The following is a 27,598-nucleotide window of genomic DNA, read 5'->3' on the forward strand; positions in this document are numbered from 1 at the left end:
GTTATCTCCATTCACTACATGAAAATAATATGAAGAAAGAATTAGAGATGAAATAAACACTGTGAGTTTATTCCTTTAATTAAACCTAAAGCCACTACCCCTGTCTATCGCAAAGTAGGAAAGGGACAAATAACAAACAGAAATTACTTCTACTTCTTCTCTATAGTAGTACTGTGTTGAGTATAGATAGAATACATCAGCCAGGAGCACTAATTTTAATGTGTTGGTAAAATGTAGTTACTTTTGGCATGTGTTTTGCTTTGGTATATATATAAAGGACTTGTAATGTAGTTTAGCTATCCCATCTTTCTTCTTATCTGTACTATATGATACAGACAAAATGGTGAATCCTACTGGAGGGAGTTTTTTTATCAGAGATATGCCCCAAACCACTTAGGTGACAACAAGAAAATAATTTTCCCTTCCTAGGCCTGAGACTCCTCATCCACAAACTTTGAAGAGTGAGTGAGATGACCTCTAAGTTTCTATGATTCATGTATACACATCAATTTATACATCATGATGTAGGTAGATACTAAGGCCCCATGATGGTAGGCTTGGTCATGTGTCTTGCTTAAAGCAAAAGTGATACATGTTATCTTCTAAGAGCCATCTCTTTCTTCTGCCATAAGAATGGCAATGTCCCCAAAAGGGGTCATTCCTTCATATTAGATTCTGGAGTAAAGATAACATGGAGCAGAGTCACAGCCAATCAAAGCCGACATTAACCAAATGAGAAATATATCTTTCTTGTTGTTATTACAGCATAACCTAATAAAAGTTAATTAGATAAGAGAATTTGCTAAATGTCAGTTCATAGTTAAACTTGAAAACACAAAAATTCAAATCCAATTTAATAGAAGACTGATAATGTAAATTATGACATAATAGAAATAAAAAGCAAGTTTTAAAAATAAAAAATACATAGTATTTGTAGTAAAAGAATTTGATTAACAATGAGTTTTCCTCGTGATTTCTAGCTTGACTCCCTGAATGACTATTCCAAGTAAGAATCAACATTTTTTAAAAACTGTTCTTTATCATTCAGATATTCCAAGATAATATTTCCACCATTGTATAAAGGACAATCCTCCTTAGCAATCCAGGTTTCCAAAATATGATCCAAGGGTAAGGCTTCTCCTGAGGTACTGTGACATAACCTCAATTTCTGTTAAGAGAGAGATACATCATAATGTAATAAATGTGCTTTATAGAGTATTCTAAAACTTTTAGGGAAAAAGTTATAACCTGTTGTTACCTTAGGTGTTAATCTGTTATTGTCATTTTTAAGACTGGCTAAAGAAGCTGCAAAGTCTATGACCCTTCCAATGCTCCAATGCTGGCAAAAGAACATTGGCTTACTCTTCTCTTTGCTCCCCTTAGGTAAGAAAACCTGAAAGTAAATTCTTTCCGTCTGTAAAAATAAAAAGTTAAAATACAGATTATATACATGAAATGGACATCTGTTTTTGTCTGGTGACATTTCTTCCTCTCTTCTCCTGGTCAGAGAAGGATTACCCTCTAATGATACAACTTCTAGTGGGAATACAATCATACAACCCCAGCATCCACCTAAATGCATGGGCAGAGGATCTAAGACCCTAATCAGGATGATCTATGAAAAATAGGCATGTGACCTACATTAGGCCAATCAAGGTCCTTTCCTGGGATTTTACATTCAAAACCTGGGGGCAGGGAGGAGCAATATTTTTCCAGAGTTTTTTTTAAGTCTTGCTGAATTAAACCTGAGGTTGCCTGCAGCTATCCTCCATGCCTCTCAGCCATTCTTGAACCAATGTGGAAAAGTTTCCTCAAATGAAAAACAGTGAGTCTAACTCACAGAGAGAGAAGTCAAGGAAACAGACGGCCTCTTTCAACAGCATTTGAGTCCTGGAATTCAGTCATACATTGAGACCAGATTAATGCAGCACTCCCCATTACGTGAGAAAAAGAAAAATTGTTTTGAGTATGCTAGTTGGTTTCTGTCAAGTTTCTGTCGCTTACAATTAAAAGATTCCTGAGACATATAATATGTCTTTTCACCTGAAAGACCTCACCACATATTTAGAGACAGCAGGGCTTTTGAAAACAAAGAAACATTAAAAAAAAAAAAAAGACAAGCACCATATCAACAAAAGAGAAAGATTCAGAAACCTGGAGATGGTTCCTCCAGTATTCTATACCCTATATGTTTCCTTTATATTGTACTTTCTTGCAAAATTAACAAATGTAGGAAACAAGAAGAGGAGCAAAGGTATTGGCTTCTGATTTCCCCTTCTTCCTAAAATCGCTTTAAAGAAGTGCTGGCTTTACAGACCAATTCCTGCTACAGTAAATATTTCAGCATAACTGGAGGATCCCTAAGTTGTAGGGAAAGATCACACTTATTCTAAGAAATAATAGATTCAACACAATTTCTATCTCAGCACTAAGGAATTTAGATTTGTTAGAGACCAGTGGAGTGCATTATTACAGAGAACAAGTATTAAAAGAAAAATAAGAAATCATCGGAAATTCAAGCTTTGGGCCAACTCTATAACCTCATAGTCCTTGCTCCAAAAACACAGCAACAAGAGCATTAATCTGAAAAGAGAAATTTAAAAAGATATACCCTCACCTAAAAGTAAAAAAATAAATAAGTCTGAGGATCCAAAAATGAAACAGAAAGGCAAAGTGACAGTAGGCAGGCTCAGCCCCAGGCTTCCAGGGCTCCAGAAGAGGAAGAGGTAGCAAGAGCTCAGCTTTTGGGTTAACGGGAAATAACAGTGTCACGTGGTGGTGGGGCACCTATGTCTGGCTCACTGATTGAAAGCAGGAGCTTGTGTGGGACGTGCACGCCAGGAAAGGAGGCTTAAGAAGTTACTGCTGAATGTTGATGTACGCTATTGCTTACAAAAACCGATATATAGGGAGGCAGAAAAGCACAGATATAACCTCTTGACAGTGAACAAAGCCAAAGCCTTCCAGCTCAGTAAATGGATCTGTAATAATCTGAAAATCTTCGTAGAGCAGAAGCACAAACTGTCAATCTCAAACTTGGGTTTGGAATAGAGGTCATGGGTAGGTGGGCCTGTGGAAGAAAATGTGAGACTGCTAGCAGGGAGAGGTGAGTGAAAACAGTAAGAGAGACACAGAAAGAAACTCCTACTCAACACGAACATGCAGAAGCTGTACGCTGAAATTTCAAAACAAATCAAAGGTTAACTTATTATGGGCAGGTGAAACTAAATAAACTTGAAAAAGACATTTATAAAAGTTATTTAGGATGTACAAGGAGATAAAGAATAATATACATAAAAATGGAACAGAAAGTTGTAAAACCGAAACAGGCAGAAATGAAACAGGAAAAGCTATAAAGATCCAATTGTGACCGCCTGGAGGGGTGGGATAGGGAGGGTGGGAGTGAGGGAGACGCAAGAGGGAAGGGATGTGGGAACAAATGTATATGTATGACTGATTCACATTGTTATAAAGCAGAAACTAATAATAAAAAAAAGAAATATAAAAACTTAAGAATACAGTTTCTGACATAAGAAATTCAAGCACAATAAATTTCTATAATCTTCAATAAAAAGGTTTAATTGATTGGAAGATGAATTGAAGCAGTCATCTAGAAGGCAGCACAAATAGACATAAAGATAGAAATTACAAATCTCTAAAATATGTCTAGTAATAGTTTCAGAAGAGAAGAAAAGGAAGTAATATTCAGAAAGAAAATAATAATAATTTTCCAAGAGTAAGAGATAAGTCAGATTTTAAAATCTATCTCAAGGGTCAAGCTGTGTAATTAAAACAAATCCACACCTAGCAACATTGCACTGAAACTGGAAAATATCATAGATAAAATCTTAAAAGCTACACACACAAAAAAAAGAAAGAAAAATTACCCATAAAGCAACAAGAATAAGATCTACAGCACAAGTTTCCTGAACAATAGACAAAAGAAGCCAATGAATAGTATATTCAGGGTTGAGAGAATCTAACAGATAATCCAGCTCAAGTGAGGGGAAATAAGGGCAGTTTCAGACAAACAAAAGACTGAAAGAGTTTACCAACAAAGACTCTTAATGAATCAACTGCTAAAGAATGGACTTTAGCCAAAATAAAAGTGAGTCTTAAGGAAAAAAGAAACTCAAAAAATATATTGGTAAATTTAAATAGCAAGTGACTTAAAAATAATCATGTGTGAACAAAGATGATGGGATGGAAGATATTCAACTGCATAAAGCATGTCAAATTCTTTGTCTTATTCAAGAGGATACAATACCAAGTAACTTTAGATTTTGAGAGAAGAATTGGTATTTAACTACACACGTTAAAAATTTTAAATGTAAGTACATGCCTATTATCACTATTATTACAAAACATTATATTGAAGATTATAGATAATGTAACACAAGAAAATGAAATAACTAGTATAATTATTGAAAAATAAAAACTAAAGCTACTTGTCAATGGGATGTGATTGTATACCTAGGAAATCAAAGGCAAAAAAAAACCTTCTAAAATAAATAGAAGAATTTGGTGATGTGATTGAATAAGATGAATATACAGAATTCAAGACCTTTTTCTTCTATATTAACAATAAGTACTAGGAATAGAGGTAAAGGGAAATATTCTATTCACAAAAGAAAGAAAACCCATAAGATAATTAGAGATGAAAATAAGCAAGGAGTAGTAAGACTTAAATGAAGAAAAATATAAAATGTTACAGAAGGCAATAAAACATGATCTAAAAGAGAAGACGTAAAGTTCTTAGATAGGAAGACAATGTCATAAAAATGTCATTTCTCTCAAAATTAATATATATCATATAATGCAAATTCAGAGAATCCTTCAGGAATGATCCTCAGTCAGGACTTGTTAATAGATGCTGCTGGGAAGTTGAATTTTACTTCACCCAACTTCACAGAAATCACTTGATAATGTATCAAGGAGGTTTTGCCTCATTTACTTGTACCTGGTGGGTAGGGAAGGAGCCAGAATCCCAGAATCAAAAGGAAGAGGCCAACTGGGTAATAAAATCCTCCTGAGAATGGCAAATCAGGCTTCTCATAAATGGCAGATTTCTCACTTCCTGTAGGCACTATTATTCACAGCCAACATCCTTGTGGGAAACTTTGAAAGATATGAGAAGCCACATTTCTGCCTAAAACCATGTTGTGTTCTCTCTTGCTTTTTATAATGGTTTCTTTCAGTTTCTCCATTTTGACCTTTAAAGAGGCTACTTTCTTTAACAGTATCTGCTGGAGCCTGTCACTTACAACCTTGTCCCATTATGACAACCAAGAAAATCCCGAGGGATTTAAAAAAAAAAATTGTATGTAATAATCACAAGGTTCATACGGATGAATAAAGAAAAAAAAAATGCTAAGAAAAACTATGGAAAAATATGGATGGGACTCACATTATCATATATTAGAACACTCTATAGTTATTATATCAAATCAACTTGGTATTAACATATGAATAAAAAATAGATGAATGGGGCTTCCCTGGTGGCGCAGTGGTTGAGGGTCTGCCTGCCGATGCAGGGGACGCGGGTTCGTGCCCCGGTCCGGGAGGATCACACATGCCGTGAAGCGGCTGGGGCCGTGAGCCGTGGCCGCTGAGCCTGCACATCTGGAGCCTGTGCTCCGCAACAGGAGAGACCACAGCAGTGAGAGGCCCGCGTACCGCAAAAAAAAAAACAGATGAATGGAATAGAATAGGAAATCCAAAAACTGATCTAGTAAAAATACATTTTAAACTTATCATGAAGGTGATATTTGGTATTTCAATTCAACAGGACAAAGATGAATTCTTTAATTGGTTGGCAGGAACTAGCTAATCAACTGGAAGAAAATAAAATTGGGTCCTTAGCTCATATCATATGCTAAAATCAAATTCCAGATCTATTAAAGACAGATGAAAAAAAATGAAAACCCTAAGAAAACAGAAATGAAAGACAGACCTTAGAAAAATTTAGAACCCTGATATGTCAATGAGATACCTAAGTAAAATCAAGATGTTTGACAGATTTTGAAAAAAGATTCCAAAGCAGATTGATTATAAAGGATTAATATCCATTCTACTCCAAGAGTTTCCATAGTTGACCAAGCAAAATATAAATGAAATAAAAATAAAAATAACAACCTAAAAGGAAAATGATCAAAGGATATGCATGGGCAATTCAAGGAAGAGCAATCATACATGGCCAATGAACATAACAAAAGATGCTCAAACTGAACAGTGGTTAAGGAAGTGCAAAGTAAAGCAATTAGGAAATATCTTTTCACAGCCATTAGACTGGAATACATTTTAAAAGATAAACAACTACTGGAAACCATTGGAGGGGAAAGGTACTCTCATGTATGGCCACAAGAGGCAGTATAGTAATAAACAGGGTAGAATGGTAGGCTCTGAGCACGTGAGTGATCTTAAGAGCACTTCACTTCAGATTACTAATCTGTGAAATGAGGATAATAATATATCACATGATAGTCATGAATACTAAGGAAGATAAAAATCTAGAGCCACAAAACAATGCTTGGCATAGTGCAATCAGTCAATAAAAGTTGACTATTATAATTACTGATGGTAGAAATGTAAATTGTTTCAATTTCTTTGTAAAGCAGCTTGGCAACATCTATTAAGATTTAAAATACACATATCCTTTGACTCAGAAAACACACTCCAGGGAATTTATCTCACAGAAATAGGAAACCAGAAATAGGAAACTTCTTAGCACAGTTGCCAAAACTGGAAACGAAGTGAATGTTCATCAATAGGAAAATGGTGATATAAGTCACACTAGATCCACACCACTTGGAAAATTATCCAAGCTTTTAAAGAAAATGATTTAGAACCATACCAGTTCCCTTGGGGGAATTTCTGTTAGGCATTCATGAGAAGAATATATAGAGATAAAAGGATATCTTACCTACCTGAAGCGGGCTTTATTTTTATCCATAGGCTTAATCACCATCTGAAATTATAGTATATATTTAATAGCTGTCTCATCCTACTGGAATATAAACTTCATATGGGCAGGGACTTTGTTTTACCTACTGTTGTATCCCCAGGACCTGATATATAGCACGTATCCAAAAAAAAGTGCTAACTAAATGAATATCATGCTATTTTTATGAAATAATGACCCTAAAACACTCTTTGTGTCTTTGTATGCATATACCAATAGCCATTTTCATTTATGTAAAATTATACACATGTATATGCACATATATACATGGGTGTGTATATATATAAATAATATATGTCAGTACATATGTATAAACACACACAAATATTAATGATACAGGGGAAGAAGTTCTATCTATAGACCTGCATGCTCCACGATAAAGTGTTAGGTGTGTTGAGAACATGGTTTCTGAGGCAGTCTCCCTGGTTTCAATTCGCAGCTCTCCACTTACTAGCTGTGTTACTACCAAGTTACTTAACCTTTTTGTGCCTCAGTTTTCTTGTCTATTAGGCAGAGATAATAGTACATATTTCACAAGCCTGTTGAGAGGATTAAATGTGATAGAAGAGAGCCTGGAACAAAGTTAGTGCTATAGAAGTTTTTGCTATTATGTTTTAAGTAATAAGAGAATTGCAAAGTAATGTGAATAATATTATTGGATACTTTAGAGCAGGTCTTCTCAACTATGTCACTATTGACATTTTAGACCAGAAAATTCTTTCCTGTGGGTGCTGTCCTGTACACTGTGGGACATTTAGTACACTGTGGAACATTTAGCAGCATCCCTGGCCTCTACCCACTAAATACCAGCAGCACCCCCATGCCCAGTTGTGACAACCAAAAATGTCTCTAGACATTGTCAGATGTCCCCAAGGGGGCAAAACCATCCTCAGTTGAGATGGACATGAGCATAGGAGGGTATGTTTAGTTTTTTTCCTTTATACAGTTTTTTAAAGTTACCCTTGTTGAAAGTATGTATCTTTATAATTTTAAAAACAAATAAAGAAGTTTTCAGAAAAGAAATATTAAGGACAATCAAAGAAGAAGACTATAACCAATGGTTTCTAAACCAGCAGAATGAAAGGGAATATAGAAATTCAGTCAATACAAAAAATGACTGGAGAGAAATAAATAATAAAAGGAAAAGGATTATGAGCAAAAAACATAAGATGGAAGAAATACATTCAAATACATGTGATCATAATAAATATAAATGGGTTCAACTCACCTATAAAAGAAAGATACTATCAAATTGGATTAAAAAAACAAAGTCCAGCTACATGCTGCTTACAAGAAACACCCTAAAAATAAAACAAGAAAAGGTGAAAATAAAGGGATAAAGACATAATAGTTAACTATTCATCAAAAGAAAGGTAATGAAACAATATTAATATAATTCAAAAGCGGATTTAAGGCAAAATTCATAAAGAAGACATAATGATGAAGAAATTCAATGTATCTGATAATATACAACTCAGCAAAACTATTAGAGTTACAGGAATAAAAAACCTGACAAAACCACAGCTATAGTGGGATTTTGATACCATCTGTTTCAGAAACTGATAGATCAAGCCAAACAAAAATTAGTAAGCATGCACACACATATACATATGGACAGAGAGGATGCAAATGAAATAACAAACAGGACAAAATGTAAATAACTGGTACATTTGGGTAACAAATATGAAAATATTCTTTGAACTATTCTTGCAACTTTTCGGTTTGAAACTGTATCAAAATAAAGTTAGCAAAAAAAAAAAAAAAAAACACCTAACAAGTAGGTTGAAATAAGCAAGTTCATTATTCAGTGTGAGAGGTTAGAAAAAGAACATCAGAGAGAATGTAAACAAAGCAGAAAAAAAGAAATAATAATATAAGAGCAAAATTAGTGAAGCAGAAAGCAAAGAAACAATAGAGAGGTCAATAAAACCAAAACGTGATTCTTTGAAAAATCTAAAATATAAATTAAAAAAGTAAACACAAACCTCTAGCAAGACTGTTCAAGGGGAAATCAAAGAAAAGTATGAATGAAAAGTATTAAGAATGACTAATGAAAGACACAGTAGAGATTTGGGAACATAAGAAAATAAGTTGAACAACTTTATAACAATAAACTGAAAGATCTACATCAAACAGAAATTTTTAAGGAAGATGTTATTTATCAAAATATATTTCAGAAGACACAGATTTTCCAAATAAGCCAAGAACTATTTAATACATTAAAATAGTATTCAAAATTCTCCCCTCAAAAAAAGGCAACAAATCTGAAAATTATAACAACCATTATCAAACCTTCAAGAACAAATAATACCCAACTATTTCAAAGAATAGAACAGGGAAAGCTACTCAACTAATTTTATTTTTTGGCTACTAATGTGAAGATAAAACACTAAATAATATATTAGTAAATCAGATTAGCAGCACATTTTAAAAGAATTATATACCAGAGTCAACTGGTTTATCCCAGAATATGTGGGTGATTCACAACAAAAAAATTTGATCAATGTAATTTACCACATTGATAAGGAAAAAAAAACTTGACATAATCATCTTACTTGATGGAGGAAAAAAATTATAGCAACATTTAATACCTATTCTTGATATAAGTTCCTAGAAATCTAGGAATAGAAAAATATTGTTAACCTAAGGAAGGCTACTATCAAAAATCTACAGCAGGGCTTCCCTGGTGCCGCAGTGGTTGAGAGTCTGCCTGCCGATGCAGGGGACGCGGGTTCGTGTCCCAGTTCGGGAAGATCCCACGTGCCGCGGAGCAGCTGGGCCTGTGAGCCATGGCCGCTGAGCCTGCGCGTCCAGAGCCTGTGCTCTGCAACGGGAGAGGCCACAACAGTGAGAGGCCTGCGTACTGAAAAAAAAAAAAAAAAAGAAATCTACAGCAAATATAATATTTAATGATGAAACTTTAGAATAATTTGCATTAAAAGTCAGAAATATGATGAAAATGCCTGCTATCACTCATATTATTCAACACTGTTGTGGCGATTTCAGCCAATGCACTAACACAAACAATAATAATGAGAAGGTGGAAGAGCAAGAGAAAAGCAAATTTGAAAACAAAACAAAAACAAAAATAACAAAAAAAACTCACAAAACTGTCATTTTCAGAAGATGTGACTGCACAGAAAACAAGCCAGGAAATCTATAAACTATGGGAACTATTTGAGTTTATTTGCTGGATGGAAGGACATTGTACAACAACCAGGAATAAACAATTAGAAAAATGTTAATTTAAAAAAAATTACCATTTACAATGGCAGCAAAAATTATGAAGAGCCTAAGAATAAACCTAAGAAAAGACATAAAATATGTATGGTAAGCATTATAGGATGTTCCTTAAGGACATAAAAGAAGACCTAAATAAAGTTGGATAGACCATGGAGATGAATGGGAAGAGTGAAATTTTAAAGATGTCAACTGTCTCTAATTTTAAATTCAGCACAATTTCTATCAAAATCACCATTTAACAGAACAGGACAAAGTGATCCTGAAATTTTTACAAAAGAATAAATGGCCAAGAGTAGACACAGTTGAAAGCAAAGAATGAGGTGGAGAGGATTGTCCTACTTATTATAAAGCTATTATAATTAAGACAGTTTGAATTAATGCAAAGAGAGACAAACAGACCAGAGGAACTAAATGGAGATCCCCAGACTAGTCCCACATGTACAAAAGAATCTGGTGTATGACAGAAATGTCATTACAAGGATGAACACTTCAACATCTTATGTTACGATAGGTAACCCACTGGGTGCGAGGGGAAGGAAGCAATCTCTACCTCTACTTAATTACAATTAAATTCCAGATGGAATAAAGAGCTAAACAAAAATATAAAATAAAACTTTTAAAGGAAAATGTAAGAAAATAACTTATTTTTAAAAGTACAATCTTAATGAAATCATTAATAAATTTGAGTGTATTAAAATTTAGAAAGTCTGAATTACTAAAGAGATCAAAAGGAAAGTGAAGACAAGCTACAGACTGAGAAAAGATTTGTGCAATGTCCTTAATCAAAAAAAAGATTAGAGGGCCTCCCTGGTGGCGCAGTGGTTGAGAGTCCGCCTGCCAATGCAGGGGATATGGGTTCGTGCCCCGGTCCGGGAGGATCCCATATGCCGCGGAGCGGCTGGGCCCGTGAGCCATGGCCGCTGAGCCTGCGCATCCGGAGCCTGCGCATCCGGAGCCTGTGCTCCGCAACGGGAGAGGCCACAACAGTGAGAGGCCCGCGTACCGGAAAAAAAAAAAAAAAAAAAAAAAAAAAAGATTAGAATTCAGAATATATAGACTCTTATAAACCTTTCTAAAAGTTCCACAACTCAACAGAAAACATGGGCAAAGGATATGAACAATTAATTCACAAAAGAAAGCCCAATATCCAATAAACATATGCAAAGTAGCTGAACCTCACTAGTCACAGGGAAATTCAACTTTAAACCTCACTGAAGTATCATTTCACATCTATCAGATTGGTAACAATGAATAATAACCTACGGTGGCAAGAAACACTGAAACTCTCAGAAACTACAAGAAGGAGATAAATCCGTACAACTACTTAAAATAAAAAGTTGACAAGGAGGAGAGAAGGCAAGATGGTGGTGTGGGAAGATGTGGAGTTAGCATCTCCCCACAACTAGGGCACCTGTCAGCCACTAGTGGGGGACTTTAACTCCCAAGGAGATGGGAGGAACCGCAGAGTGAACTGGTAGGATGTAGGGGGATCGAGGTGGGAGGAGAAGTAGAGGCCAGACAAGACCGGCACCCCTGAGGCTGGGAAAATCAGGAGAGGCAGGTGGGAGAGACTCTCCAGGAAGAGTGGGAGAGGAGCAGAAGGCGATCGCCTGGTCCACGGGGCCGGGGAGCCTGCTGAGCTCCCAAGCTGGTCCCCGCCCCCGACACACACAAAGCCCCATCCAGGCCATGAAGGTCCTGGGGGCATAGGAGGGAGGCTGGGAAGATCAGGAATGGCAGGCGGAGTGGCAGATCAGGAGTGGCATGCCACAGAGCAGAGGGCAATTGTCCTGCCCACTCGGGCACAGGGAGCCTCTAAACTCCCAGGCCGGTCCCCTGACCTCCAAACCCCACCCCAGGCCACATGGGTCCTTGAGGGTATAGGAGGGAGGCCAGGGAGATCAGGAGAGGCCCTCCAGGAGGAGCGGGAGAGGAACAAAGGGCGACTGCCCCACTCACTCACCTGCTGAGCTCCCATGTCGATCCCCTGCTCTCCAAGCCCACTACAGGCTGCGTGGGTCCTTGGGGGCATAGGAGGGAGGTCAGGGAGATCAGGAGAGGCAGGCAGTAGGGGCCCTCCCAGTCCCCAGACCGGAGGAGCAGGAGAGGAAAGGAGGGTGTCTGTTCTGCCCACTCGAGCCCAGAAAGCCTGCTGGGCTCCCAGGTGAGGTCCCCTGCTCTCTGAGACCAGGAGTGGGGTCACGTCTGGGCCCCTTCTGTTCCTTGAGCCTAAGCCCCACCCCCACAGCCCCCAGGGCCTTTTCCAGCCCTGTGGGATCTGAACATTGGCCCCGCCCACCACCCAAATCTCATCCTTGCTTAGGCCCCACTCTCCACAGCCAAGGTCCTCCCCCCTCTTTTTTTTTTTTCCCTCCTCTTTTTTACTACTGTGGTACTGATGTACCTTCCAGTTGTTTACTCATCTATATTTTTATTTTTACATTCTTTCTAACATGTCTGTTAGTTTCCTAATCTAATTTTATTTTTTACTTTGTTATTGTTCTCTTTTTTTTTTGCCACCACACATGGCTTGTGGGATCTGGATTTGCGAGCACGGGGTTGGGCGGAAGTTCCTGCAGTGGAAGATCCGAGTCTGGACCACTGGACTAACAGAGAACCTCAGACCTCAGGGAATATTCATCAGAGTGAGGGCTCACAGAGTTCCTCATCTCAGCACCAAGACCCAGATCTACCCGACAGCCTACAAACTCCAGTCTTGGAAGCCTCAGGCCAAACAACCGGTAAAACTATAACACAATCCCACTCACTAAAAAAAAAAAAAACATGAAATGGCAAAAAAATATGTCACAGATGAGGAGCAAGGTAAAAACCTACAAGATCAAATAAATGAAGAAAAAACAGGCAATCTACCTGAAAAAGAATTCAGAGTAATGATAGTAAAGATGATCCAGAATCTCAGAAGTAGAATGAAAGCACGGATTGAGAAAATACAAGAACTGTTTAACAAAGATCTAGAAAAACTAAAGAACAAACAAACAGAGATGAATAACACAATAACTGAAATTAAAAATACACTAGAAGGAATCAATAACAGAATAACAGAGGCAGAAAAACAAATAAGTGAGCTGAAAGACAAAATGGTGAAAATAACTGCCAAGGAGCAGAATAAAGAAAAAAGAATGAAAAGAATTGAAGACAATCTCAGAGACTTCTGGGACAATTCTAAACGCACCAACATTCAAATTATAGGGGCCCCAGAAGACAAAGAGAAAAAGAAAGGGTCTGAGAAAGTATTTGAGGCGACTATAGTGGAAAACCTTCCTAACATGGGAAATGAAATAGTCACCCAAGTCCAGGAAGCACAGAGAGTCCCATATAGGATAAACCCTAGGAAAAACATACCAAGACACATATTAATCAAACTAACAAAAATTAAATTCAAAGAAAAAATATTAAAAGTAGCAAGGGAAAAACAAAAATAATATACAAAGGAATCCCCATAAGGTTATCAGCTGAGTTTTCAGTGGAAACTCTGCAGGCCAGAAGGGAGTGGCAGGATATAATTAAAATGATGAAAGAGAAAAACCTACAACAAAGATTACTCTACCCAGCAAGGATCTCATTCAGATTCGATGGAGAAGTCAAAAGCTTTTCAGACAAACAGAAGTTAAGAGAATTCAGCACCACCAAACCAGCTTTACAACAAATGCTAAAGAAACTTCTCTAAGTGGGAAACACAAGAGAAGAAAAGGACCCACAAAAACAAACCCAAAACAATTAAGAAAATGGTAATAGGTACATACATATCGATAAGAACCTTAAAGGTAAATGGATTAAATACCCCAACAAAAAGACACAGACTGGCTGAATGGATGCAAAAACAAGACCCATATATATGCTGTCTATAAGAGACTCACTTCAGACCTAGGGACACATACAGACTGAAAGTGAAGGGATGGAAAAAGATATTCCATGCAAATGGAATTCAAAAGAAAGCTGGAGTAGCAATACTCATATCAGATAAAATAGACCTTAAAATAAAGACTGTTACAAGAGATAAGGAGGCACACTACCTAATGATCAAAGGATCAATCCAAGATGAAGATATAACAATTATAAATGTTTATGCACCCAACATAGAAGCACCTCAATACAAAGGCAAATGCTAACAACCATGAAAGGAGAAATTGACAGTAACACAACGATAGTACGGGACTTCAACACCCCACTTACACAAATGGACAGAGCACCCAAACAGAAAATAAATAAGGAAACACAAGCTTTAAATGACACAATAGACCAGATAGATCTAATTGATATTTACAGAACATTCCACTCAAAAGTGGCAGAATACACTTTCTTCTCAAGTGTACATGGAATATTCTTCAGGATAGATCATATCTTGGGTCACAAATCAAGCCTCGGAAAATTTAAGAAAATTGAAATGGTATCAAGCATCTTTTCTGACTACAATGTTATGACACTGGAAATCAATTATAGCAAAAAAAACTGTAAAAAACACAAATACATGGAGGCTAGACATTGTGCTACTAAATAACCAAGAGATCACTGAAGAAGAAATAAAAAAATACATAGAAACAAATGACAATGAAAACACAATGACCCAAAACCTACGGGATGCAGCGAAAGCAGTTCTAAGAGGGAAGTTTATAGCAATCCAATCTCACCTCAAGAAACAAGAAAAATCTCAAAAAACAATCTAACCCTACAGTTAAAACAACTAGAGAAAGAAGAACAAAGAAAACCTAAAGTCAGTAGAAGGAAAGAAATCATAAAGATCAGAGCAGAAATAAATGAAATAGAAATGAAGAAAACAATAGCAAAGATCAATAAAACTAAAAGCTGGTTCTTTGAGAAGATAAACAAAATTGATAAACCCTTAGCCAGACTCATCAAGAAAAAAAAGGGGGAAGTCTCAAATCAACAGAATTAGAAATGAAAAAGGAGAAATCACAACTGACAATGCAGAAATACAAAGGATTATAAGAGAATACAACAAACAACTATATGCCAATAAAATGAACAACCACGAAGAAATGGAAAAATTCTTGGAAAGGTACAATTTTCGAAGACTGAACCAGGAAGAATTAGAAAATATAAACAGACCTATCACGAGTAATGAAATTGAAACCATAATTAAAAATCTTCCAACAGGGCTTCCCTGGTGGAGCAGTGGTTAAGAATCCACCTGCCAATGCAGGGGACACGGGTTCGAACCCTGGTCCAGGAAGATCCCACATGCAGCAGAGCAACTAAGCCCGTGCGCCACAACTACTGAGCCTGTGCTCTAGAGCCTGCGAGCCACAACTACTGAGGCTGCGTGCTGCAACTACTGAAGCCCGCATGCCTAGAGCCTGTACTCTGCAACAAGAGAAGCCACCGAAATGAGAAGCCTGTGCACTGCAACGAAAAGTAGCCCCCACTCACCTCAACTAGAGAAAGCCCGCGCACAGTAACAAAGACCCAATGCAGTCAAAAAATAAATAAATCAATAAAATAAATAAATTAAAAAAAAAATCTTCCAAAAAAGAAAAGTTCAGGACCAGATGGCTTCATAGGCGAATTCTATTAAACATTTAGAGAAGAGCTAATAACACCCATCCTTCTCAAACTTTTCCAAAAAACTGCAGAGGGAGAAACACTTCCAAATTCAGTCTACGAAGCCACCATCACCCTAATACCAAAACCAGAAAAAGATATCACAAAAAAAGAAAATTATAGACCAATATCACTGATGAATATAGATGGAAAAATCCTGAACAAAATACTAGCAAACAGAATCCAACAGCACATTAAAAGGGTCATACACCATGATCAAGTGGGATTTATCCCAAGGATGCAAGGATTCTTCAATATATGCAAATCATGCAATGTGATACACCACATTAACAAATTAAGGAATAAAAACCGTATGATCATCTCAATAGATGCAGAAAAAGCTTTAGACAAAATTCAACACCCACTTATGATAAAAACTCTCCAGAAAATGGGCATAGAGGGAAACTACCTCAACATAATAAAGGCCATATGACAAACCCACAGCAAGCATCATACTCAATGGTGAAAAACTGAAAGCATTCCCACTAGGATCAGGAACAAGACAAGGATGTCCATTCTCTCCACTCTTATTAAACATAGTTTTGGAAGTCCTAGCCACAGCAATCAGAGAAGAAAAAGAAATAAAAGGAATACAAATTGGAAAAGAAGTAAAACTGTCACTATTTGCCGATGACATGATACTATACATAGAAAATCCTAAAGATGTCACCAGAAAACTACTAGAACTAATCAGTGAATTTGGTAAGGTTGCAGGATACAAAATTAATGCACAGAAATCTCTGGCATTCCTATACATCATCAATAAAAAATCAGAAAGAGAAAGTAAGGAAACACTGCTATTTACCATTGCACAAAAAGAATAAAATACTAAGGAATAAACCTGCCTAAGGAGGCGAAAGACCTGTACTCAGAAAACTATAAAACACTGATGAAAGAAATCAAAGATGACATAAACAGATGGAGAAATATACCATGTTCTTGGATTGAAGAATCACTATTGTGAAAATGACTATAGTATCCAAAGCAATGTACAGATTCAACGCAACCCCTATAAACTACCAATGGTATTCCTCACAGAATTAGAACAAAAAATCTTACAATTTGTATGGAAACACAAAAGGCCCTGAAGAGCCAAAGCAATCCTGAAAAAGAAAAACGGAGTTGGAGGAATCAGGCTCCCAGACTTCAAACTATACCACAAAGTTACAGTAATCAACACAGTATGGTAATGGCACAAAAACAGAAATTTACATGAATAGTACAGGATAGAATGCCCAGAGATAAACCCACGCACATATGGGCACCTAATTTACGACAAAGTAGGCAAGAACATACAATGGAGAAAAGACAGCCTCTCAGTAAGTGGTGCTGGGAAAACTGGACAGCTACATGTAAAAGAATGAAATTAGAACACTCCCTAACACCATACACAAAAATAAACTCCAAATGGATTAAAGACTTAAATGTAAGGTCAGACACTATAAAACTTTTAGAGGAAAACATAGGAAAAACACTGACATAAACCACAGCAAGATCTTTTTTGACTCACCTCCTAGAGTAAAAGAAATAAAAACAAAAATAAACAAATGGGACTTAATTAAACTTAAAAGCTAAAAGCTTTTGCACAGCAAAGGAAACCAACAAGAAGACAAAAAGACAACCCTCAGAATGGGAGAACATATTTGCAAATGAATCAACAGACAAAGGATTAATCTCCAAAACATACAAACAGCTCATGGAGCTCAATATCAAATAAACAAACAATCCAGTTAAAAAATGGGTGGAAGACCTAAACAGACATTTCACCAAGGAAGACATACAGATGGCCAAGAGGCACATAAAAAGATGCTCAACATCACTAATTATTAGAGAAATGCAAATCAAAACTACAATGAGATATCACCTCACACTGGTCAGAATGGCCATTATCAAAAAAGCTAGAAACAATAAATGCTGGAAAGAGTGTGATGAAAAGGGAACCCTCCTACACTGCTGGTGAGAATGTAAATTGATACAACCAGTATGGAAAACAGTATGGAGGTTCCTTAAAAAACTAAAAATAGAACTACCATATGACCCAGCAATCCCACTACTGGGCATATACCCTGTGAAAACGATAATTCAAAAAGAGACATGCACCAAAATGTTCATTGCAGCACTATTTACAATAGCCAGGACATGGAACCAACCTAAATGTCCATCGACAGATGAATGGATAAAGAAGATGTGGCACATATATACAATGGAATATTCCACAGCCATAAAAAGAAACAAAATTGAGTTATGTGTAGTGAGGTGGATGGACCCAGAGTCTGTCATACAGAGCGAAGTAAGTCAGAAAGAGATAAACAAATACCGTATGCTAACACATATATATGGGCTCTAAAAAAAAATGGTACTGATGAACCTAGTTGCAGGGCAGGAATAAAGAGGCAGACATAGAGTATGGACTTGATGACATGGGGTGGGAGGGCGAAGCTGGGGTGAAGTGAGAGTAGCATCAACATATATACACTACTGAATGTAAAATAGTTGGCTGGTGGGAAGCAGCAGCATAGCACAGGGAGATTGGCTTGGTGCTTTGTGATGACCTAGAGGGGTGGGATAGGGAGGATCGGAAGGAGGCTCAAGAGCGAGGGGATATAGGGACATGTGTATGCATGTGGCTGATTCACTTTGTTGTGTAACAGAAACTAACTCGGTATTGTGAAGCACTTATACTCCAATAAATATCTATAAAAAAAAAAGTTGAAAATATCTAGTAAAGCTGAAGATGAGCAAACCCCATGATCCAGCTTTTCTATTTCTAGGTATGTTCCCTAGAGTAGCATTTTTCAATTTGATGGTCTCAATCCTTCAGGGGCTACAAAATCAACAATCTTTAAAGTAAAATAAAAAATATCAGAAAATACACATACACATAAAGTATACACATACATATCAGTTACTTACTGAAACTGTGTTAAGGTATGCATGTATGTACATATGTACTGAATTGTTATAGAAAATGTAATTGGCAATATGGAGTTTTAAAGAAGCTGTCCGAGAGAAATGTTCCTACAAGTACACATGGATGTTCACTTTTGAACAGTTTATAATAGCAAACAACTTGGAAAAGAAATCTGAATTGTGTTCACTAAAAGAATGGATAAATGGATATTCATACTACAGAAAAATGTGAGCTATCAAAATGAATGAACAAGACTCAACATATCAGCATGGATAAAGTTTTTAAAAATGATACGAAAGGGGTCTTCCCTGGTGGTGCAGTGGTTGAGAGTCCACCTGCCGATGCAGGGGACGCGGGTTCGTGCCCCGGTCCGTGAAGATCCCACATGCCACGGAGCGGCTGGGCCCGTGAGCCATGGCCGCTGAGCCTGCGCATCCAGAGCCTGTGCTCCACAACGGGAGAGGCCACAACAGTGAGAGGCCCGCATACCGCAAAAAAAAAAAAAAAAAAAAAAAAAGATACCAAGGGTAACAGAAAAAAGTTGAAGTAGGATACATATGGTTTACTGCTGTTTCTATAAAGTGAAAAAAACTCATAAAAACTATGTATTATTTATGCAGACTTATACCATGTAGTAGTAGAAATGATACATATAAGGTTCTCATACTTAATGAGAGGGAAGAGTAAAAAGGGAGCTCCAACTATATTTAGAACATTTTGTTTTCTAAAATCTCTAAGACCAACCTGTGGCAATGATTTATCTCCATTAGCATGCATCTTTAATTTCATCAATGCTACCTTTGCAGCTGTTTCACTACTTTTTGCACCTTTCCGTCGTTTATTTGCTGTCTCTCCTGTCTTGGAATCTAAGAAATAAGTGTAAGCATATAAGCAATTAAGAACTTTTACATTTCCAGAGTTTTATTTTTATTTATTAACTATGGCCCTGAAATGTACACAAATTACATATAATAGAGATATATAGAGCCCACATTCATTTTATAGGTATGATCAATGGAAAAATACCACTGAGTTGACCTAAGTGATTTCCACATCAAAAACTCAAGTAATGTGCCTCTTTCCAGCTTAAATCTATTTAATCCAGAGCAATCACTAACACTTCTACAGAGAATTTTAAGATTTGGTTATAGATGATTTTAACTTGATTAATTTAATTTAATTTAAAGTAACACTCTTACTATAAAATGAAAATTCAGCTGAACTAACATGGTAGCAGACAGACTGGTCTAAATCACAGATACATTCTTTCCTCATATGTCAGAATATCAGCAGCATTCATAGGACAGCTGACTGGGCTTAAACTTCAGTCTTTAAAGAATGTAAACCACTACTTTAGCCTCATGAATACAATTTTTAGCCAACATGGTTAACCAGCTGATATAAATGGTCCAGCAAAAGAGAATATCTGGTAGGGTATTTCCATAGAATTTCCAAATTTTCATTGGAAAGCCTTGTGAGAAATACTGTCACAAGAATGTCATCAAAATCTATAGCAAGTTATAACCATCAGGGTTGCTAACAACACCTTGCATAACTGGCAAGCTGACACGAGAAGCAGGGCTCTGGAACTCATATAGAGTATAGAGCAGTAGGGAAACAACAAAACAAGCTTTCTAGATACTTGCCAATAATGTCTTTAACAAGTTTCTGAGTGGCAGCCATACGAGACTTAGGGATTTCCAGTTCTTCACATTCATGATCTGACTGATGACGATGTCTATGAGCAACAGAAGAGTGACATTAGGTCATGTATTTGCATATGACTTAAACAGATATACAGAGTTTGAATGGTCTCAGTGATCACCTCAGGCAAAAATTCTTCTCACAATAAGGACACACAACTGGCACAAGCTCTCTTTCAGCACAGTCCTTGAATGAGCATGGGTAAGACGTATGTGTATCTGACTTCAGTCTCTCAATTACAGTCACCTGAAAATGTAAAATGGGGGACATGGCATTATATTTCACATTTAAAGCAAATCAACAAATCTATTCTGGATATCCATATCATTTTTGCTTAAACTTGTAAGAGAAACTCACACATTCTCATATAGATTATAAAAATTGTTCGTGTGAGAAATGATTACTGTGCTGACTGCTCTATATTTTCAAAGTTTTCCTACTGTGGTGTATTTATCTTCTAAGTCAAGTTAAAATGACTACTCAGTTACTCTCCATAATCTTAGTCTTCTACTTTGTAACATACTACACAAGGATGCCTCCATAATAATATGCTTAGGTAATCAGCTCATCACTCCTCAAATTGCAAGTCATACCTACTTTCTATACTGGTTTTAGAGGCTTAAATACATGTAAAAGAACACTTAAAATTATATGTTTTTCCATGATACAAAGGGTTAAAGACAGTTTTCACAACGATATACTATTCTTTTTTTAAAAAAATAATTTTATTTATTTATTTATTTATTTATGTCTGCATTGGGTCTTCATTGCTGTGCACAGGCTTCCTCTAGCTGCGGCAAGCGGGGGCTACTCTTTGTTGCGGTGCACAGGTTTCTCATTGCAGTGGATTCCCTTGTTGCGGAGCATGGGCTTCAGTAGTTGTGGCACGCAGGCTCAACAGTTGTGGCTCGTGGGCTCTAGAGCACAGGTCCAGTAGTGTGGTGCACAGGTTTAGCTGCTCCACAGCATGTGGGAATCTTCCTGGACCAGGGCTCAAACCCATGTCCCCTGCATTGGCAGGTGGATTCTTAACCACTGTGCCACCAGGGAAGTCCCACACAACGATATACTTTATTTTGTATTTAATACTGTATTACTAGCAAATATTACATCAGAGGAAAAAGAGCTTTTATGAGATAAAAAAAAAATCCAGATCACTCAGGCTATTTTGAGTATTAAGTAACTAGGTTTCTAGAACTGAATGAACTCAGTTGACCCTTGCACAACTCAGGGGCTGAGGTACAAACCCTCCATTCAGTTGAAAATCCAAGTATAACTTTACAGTCAGCTCTCTGTATCTGCAGTTCTGCACCTGCATATCCAATGCATTGTATAGTACATACCTAGTGAAAAAAATCCACTTTTAAGGGGACCCACACAGTTCAAACCTATGTTGTTCAAGGGTCAACTGTAATTGCTTGATATCCATAACCAAAGGGCATTCCTCTATATAAATGATAGTTACATCTTGCTGGAATTAACTTCTTAACTATTTTTTCAAATTTATTCCAATGGTCTAAAGGTAGAAGATTTTTATTTCACCTTTAAATTAATAAGATCTAATTGAGAGACATTCTATGAGACATTCATAGAAATCAAATCATATAAGAAAAAGGAAAACACAGGGAAGATTTACAAGCTGTATAACAAACACCAGTATGTTTACTATATGACTCTATGAGTATTTCTTTCCAAGTAATCCTGAATAATACCAATATGTTACTTAATTTTTATTTCCTCAAATAAATCACCAAAACTTCAAAGGGCCAGATTTTGACTGAAGCTCATTTAACCTTAATTTTCTATAATCAAGAGACTCGGTAAAATGTTTGGTAAATGGTGGGCAGGAATAAATATCAACTGCAAAATGTGAGATAAATGCTTCTTTCCAAATGGAGTAAATTCAGTTTAACTTTCAGCTGATCTCTGATCCAAGGGAGGTGGAACAACTTCTCTGATTACAAATTTGAGAAAATTACATTAGGCTCAGCTTTCTCTTTTTTTCCTTGGAAGCCTAACCTGGTGCAGCATTGCTGAGACTGGTGGGCAAATCCACCTAATTCTGGATTTCCTTTGCAGACCCTTTTGGCTCAACACTAAGCTATATCATTCAACTTATTCTTTATCAGTAATAAAGATGATATTTTGGCTTCTATTTAACAGCCCCTTTTAACCTCTTGATTTGGTCCGAATTAGGGTAGGGAGATTTTGCTGGACTACAGGTCTGCTCCTGGTGACCTAAGGCTGATGGAGCCAGAACCATGTATTACCACAGAGTCCTAACACCAGGCACCAGTGAAAATGAATGAAACAGTGAAGCAAACTGGAGGGAGTATATGATGAGGATGTTAATCCCATTATGTATTTATAAATATAGAGCCTAAATCTATAAGCAGGCTACATAAACAGAACTGAAGTACAAAGGAATAAGAATTATAAGAACAAAAATTTATAACTACCAAGTAGACTAGTTTATGTTAAAACATACTGAGAAAAATAATATAAATAAAGTAAGACCCTCTTACATAATCAGTTTAGTCTGCCAAATTTTAATCTGTGGTACACTGGGATTAAATTGAATCAAATTCTGAATGAAAGTACATAAATACAAACATGTTTTACCAGGAGATATTAACATACCTCAGGACAGCTATGTGACTCCCTGCTCCTGTGTTCAAGGCTTAAATAACAACAACAAAAAGTGTTTATTTAAATGTAATCAAATAATGTACTTAAAGATAACTGCAGTAATTTGAGATATTTTAATGGTTAGTATCCTTAAGATTAACTACACTCACACTACATTAACAACTCTGCCTATAAGAATAAACTGAAATGACAGATAAATAAAAGACAGAGCATCTATAGTCTCAAAAGTTTTAAAACCCAACTACTATTCAACTTCAATATGAGTACAAAAATTCACCACTCTTAATTACCTTTACTTTGAGTGCTTTAAGGTGTGTGAAAATGCAGACCCTTGATTCTTTTATTTCTCAAAAATAATCAGTAATAAAATGTCAAAGGAGTGTTCTAGTTCTGAATGACTTAAAAATATGCATTATTTTTATTTACTTCTAATAAATCTTTCTGAATCATCTTCTGAAAAGAATTTATTCTTTCAGTGCTCTATTTAATAAATTAAATACCTGATACTTGAAAGTTTAATGGAAAAGAAAATGCATTTTCCAAAATTCTTGTTTGTTCCCAGGTTTTACTTTGCATGTGATATGTGTGCAACGGACGTAAAGTACTCAATTTAAGAAATATAAAGGTTGGGCTCTTTTCATTTTATTAATTAAAATAAAGACTAATAATCATAACTGGATTTTTTTTACCATATTCTTTATATTGTGGATATGTTCTCTTCTTGTGATTAAAAGACACATATATGACTTTTACATAAAAATCACACACATCACCCCCTTTCTGGAAAGTTTAAAGACTAGCCACATATATGTACAAGTAATCAGAGTCTGTGACTAGTCTATTTGTTTTTTTTTTCCCAAGTGATTACTATAATGAATATCAGATATCAGTGGCTAAAGTAAAAACTATTTTAAATCATTCTACTTTTTAGAAATAAATCTCATATTACAAACACTAAAATTACTCCCAAATAAAGCATAAAAACTTAACTTACCAAAATACTCCTGAACAACCATCACATACAAATGGAAGAAAATCTAAAATTGAGGGGAAATGTTATATGTTCTGGTCAGTAACTGATTTTGATTTAGTTTTCTTAAGTAAAAAGAATCTTAAAGTACTGAACTATGGCTATAGGAAAACTTTCCTTTTTGAACAATATCCTAGTGCAGCAAGCAGTGGTTAAACAAAAGCCATCACAACCTCAAGCACTTTGAAAGTAACTGGATTATCAGAAGATAAATGTTACTTGCTGTAGCATGCTAAACCAGAAAAAAAAAGAAGTCCTGTGAGTTTTCTGTTTGTTTCCCAGATTTACTAGGTGTCGTTTCTGAGGACTGTATAATGCAAAAATCCTGCATTTGAAGTGACAATCCTAGGTTTCAATTTTGATTCCACTGCTTACTAATCTAGCAATGCTAGGCAAGTTACTTAACAGTAGAGCTTTGGATTATATACATACATATTGTGTATATATATATTTGATATATAGTATACAGTGTATTTATGTGTATGTATACAAAACCAAAGCTCTATTATTAGGTAATATGCATAAAAATAGACATAGATATAGGTATATTGTGTTTGTGTGCATAAGTATATATGTGTGTGTGTATGTATCTATGCTATATGCCACACCTACTATACAGGATAATTGTAAAAACCAAATGAGATACATGTAAAAGGTAAGAATAGTAAGATAATACCTGTAATTAACAAGAATAATTATAGCAATTAACTTGTTTTGAATACACTCAACTCAGAAAAATCCTGTGGTGACTAGGTAGAGATGTGTTCAAAGAAATTCCAGAAATTCAATGGCTGAATTGATTGATACTGCAAACTTTAGTCCTGAATTGTTTCTTTCCTTACTGTTGAGGAACAACTAAGTTAGGACTAAGTAACAACTAAGTTAGGAAATGAATTTTTGGAAAGCACATGAAAGTATCCATCCTTATATGTGACAATTGACCATAAATCACTGAATACAATCATGTCTTCTCTAAACTGTTTTCAGTGTACCTCATATTAAATTACAGTATACAGCCAAGTGAGGCTGGCTATATCTAATCACACCACTTTTACAAAATGAAAACAAAAAGCACTGCACTTTAGAGAAAGTTACTATTGCTCCCAAAACATCTCACCCTACAGAGTATCTTAACCCAAAAGAAAAAGAAGAGGTCCTATTATAACCCAAAGGGACCGCTGGATGTTTCTGCTTGTGGGACAAGAGGGCCCAAATATAGTTCTTCCTTCACCTGAAAAGAGAACTTAATGCATTGTCACTGTTGTCCTGAAAGCGTGATACTGTAAGTATCTGTTTCATACCAAGAAAGTAGGTATACATTTGTCAAAAAGAGAAGGAAACTGAAGTATGTAATACTTTACAAAACTTTTATGTCTCTTTCAAATCGGAAAAATGTACATGCTCACTATTTTGAGACTTTGGTGACCAAGTAAATATTAGACGCCAACCAAGAGAATCCAGGGGTAAGAGTTAAGATCAAGATAATTTCCTAACACTTGACACCATCCTTCTATTCATCCAGAAGCTAAATGAAATTTAGGATACTCACTTAACGTATTCTAAATCTTAACTGCTCTCCACTAGTCCAAAAGAGCTAGACCCTGGCCTCATTTCAGGTATTTCCACCTGAAGTTGGAAAGGAAGATGAACTATGTCACAAATGGTAGATATTATGGACTTGCTAGAGATAATCAGGTATACCAGAATTATATAACTTACAGTCAAAACCCAACTGGCTAAGCTTCCCTATGAAAGATCTGCAAGGAAACATTGGTTCTTACCTGCTGAATGGCTGAAGATGACAGCCAGTGGTGAAAGATACAAATCAGAGTGCTGAAAGTAACAATAACGTAGCAGGGATTGTGTCCTTTTGCCCACCACACACAACAGGTATCATTTATCAACTGTAGCACTCCCACTAATTCTGGACTAAACCCCAGAGTCCTTCTCAACAGTGATCAGGTGGCTACCTGCTGCCAATGACTGTAGCTGCAATGGCAGATAAAACCTATTTTGTCACCCAATGTAGTATGAGCCAGATGTGGTAGCATCCATTTGGAATGAAAGCCAGGTACCAAAGACTGAGCATTCTGTGTGGCTCTAGTGCTTCAGGACATACTGCTGCAGATGTTTCTAAGACCTGTACCACACTACCACTGGCTATTAGATTGGGCTATGTGTATCACAAGGTCTCTCAGTTCAGGGGAGAGAGAACATCACCTTACTAATGCTCTAAAAAAGCAGCTAACTATCCTGAAAGCTTTTCTGTGGAAAGGTCTATATTTTATACCCTTATGTGGTCCCAGCACCAAAAGAGGTGCTCAGTAAATGTTTACTGAATCAGTGATAATCAGAATCAAAGAGTGACACAGCTGAGAGAGCGTAATGATCATCCGGACGAAAAGCTAAGGGCCTTCTCACTATAAGCTCGTCTCCTGAGCAGCCCGCGAAAATGAGGTTAAAAACTGATCTCACCCAACTCCTTGCTCTGACAGATAAGTAACAGATAAGCAAACAAAAAGTCTGGGAGAGAAGTGGCCTGCCCGAGGTCGCAGTGACAGGTTCAGAAGGGAACTCTCCCGATTCCCAGACCGAAGCGTCCTCCCTACCCGTGCTCATCAGAAAGGAGTGCGCTCGAAGCGACTCCTTGGCAAGGCGCACTCGAAAATCAAAGTTCACACTGCAAGGTATGTTTTTGGGAATCGCACCGCTCCCTTCCAAGGAGACCATAAGCCTCTTCCAAAGGCTCAAGGGCAACAAAAAACATGGGCATCAAGGGCATCAACACATGTCACGGCAGACCCCCGCCCCCATGGGACACGCCCGCCCTGCCTCCTCAGACTCCGCCTCGCCCCACGGCCTTCCCTCCCGCGACCAGAGGTAGGGGCTCCTGAATCACCTCGCTGCCGGCACTGCTCCACCCTGCAGTGCGCCCCAATGTCCAACTCCGCCATCTCCCAGCGCCCCGAGAGGCGGGCACAGCCGCGGCAGGGCGGGACGAGGCCGCTCGCGCGGTGCCTGCTGGGAATGGGGTGGGCCCAGGGGCGGAGCCCGCAGGTGGGGGCGGGGCGCGTACTGAAAGCGATCGGGCTGATCTAAGTGCCCTGAGTTCTGAATGTTTGCTATCTGGGTCGCCTAGTGAGGCGGCAAGAGGAAAAGGTGGTTTCTCTGTTCGGTTTTCCCTCGGGCGGAAGTCCTGTCGCCCAGTCCTTAGGAAAATATCCAACTGCTTTTGTGGAAGATTGCGTGCGTGCGTTCCCTCCTCCGTGCTGCAATCGGAGTCCCGGACGACCTCACAAGGATTTTTTTTTTTTTTTGAATTAACATAACTCCGTAGCTCTAGGAAGCACAGTTTGGCACAAGTATTTGCAGGAATCAAGTGAAGTAGACCGACCCTGGTTCAATTCCTCACTCGTCCTACACCAGTGTTACTTGATTATATAAATTCTCCTTGCAAAGAAGTCAGGGTTTTTAAAAAGTAGACGTTTCTTTTTCTGCCCTGCCCTTACTTTTTACATTC

The 27,598-nt window shown here is 37.1% G+C and overlaps 1 protein-coding gene across 3 annotated transcripts; it reads right to left on the minus strand.

Moving 5' to 3' along the window:
• Window positions 1-843: 843 nt before the first annotated feature.
• ZFAND1 (zinc finger AN1-type containing 1) lies at window positions 844-27,032 on the minus strand (the record flags this gene model as incomplete). 3 transcript variants are annotated; one of them, XM_079722433.1, is made up of 9 exons in its annotated part: window positions 844-1,168; window positions 1,259-1,414; window positions 19,440-19,561; window positions 20,342-20,433; window positions 20,521-20,645; window positions 21,647-21,742; window positions 23,040-23,079; window positions 24,043-24,085; window positions 26,978-27,032. In XM_079722433.1, 9 exons carry the CDS (start codon window positions 27,030-27,032, stop codon window positions 998-1,000), a joined length of 900 nt encoding a protein of 299 aa, XP_079578559.1. In that variant the 3' UTR covers window positions 844-997. The 3 variants fall into 3 exon arrangements, with proteins under 3 accessions (XP_079578559.1, XP_079578561.1, XP_079578560.1); XM_079722435.1 differs by lacking the exon at window positions 21,647-21,742 and having other exon boundaries at window positions 1,259-1,393; XM_079722434.1 differs by lacking the exon at window positions 21,647-21,742.
• Between the last annotated feature and the right edge of the window lie 566 nt (window positions 27,033-27,598).

Source organism: Hyperoodon ampullatus, assembly GCF_949752795.1.
Source record: "Hyperoodon ampullatus genome assembly, chromosome: 17".
NCBI lineage: Eukaryota > Metazoa > Chordata > Mammalia > Artiodactyla > Ziphiidae > Hyperoodon > Hyperoodon ampullatus.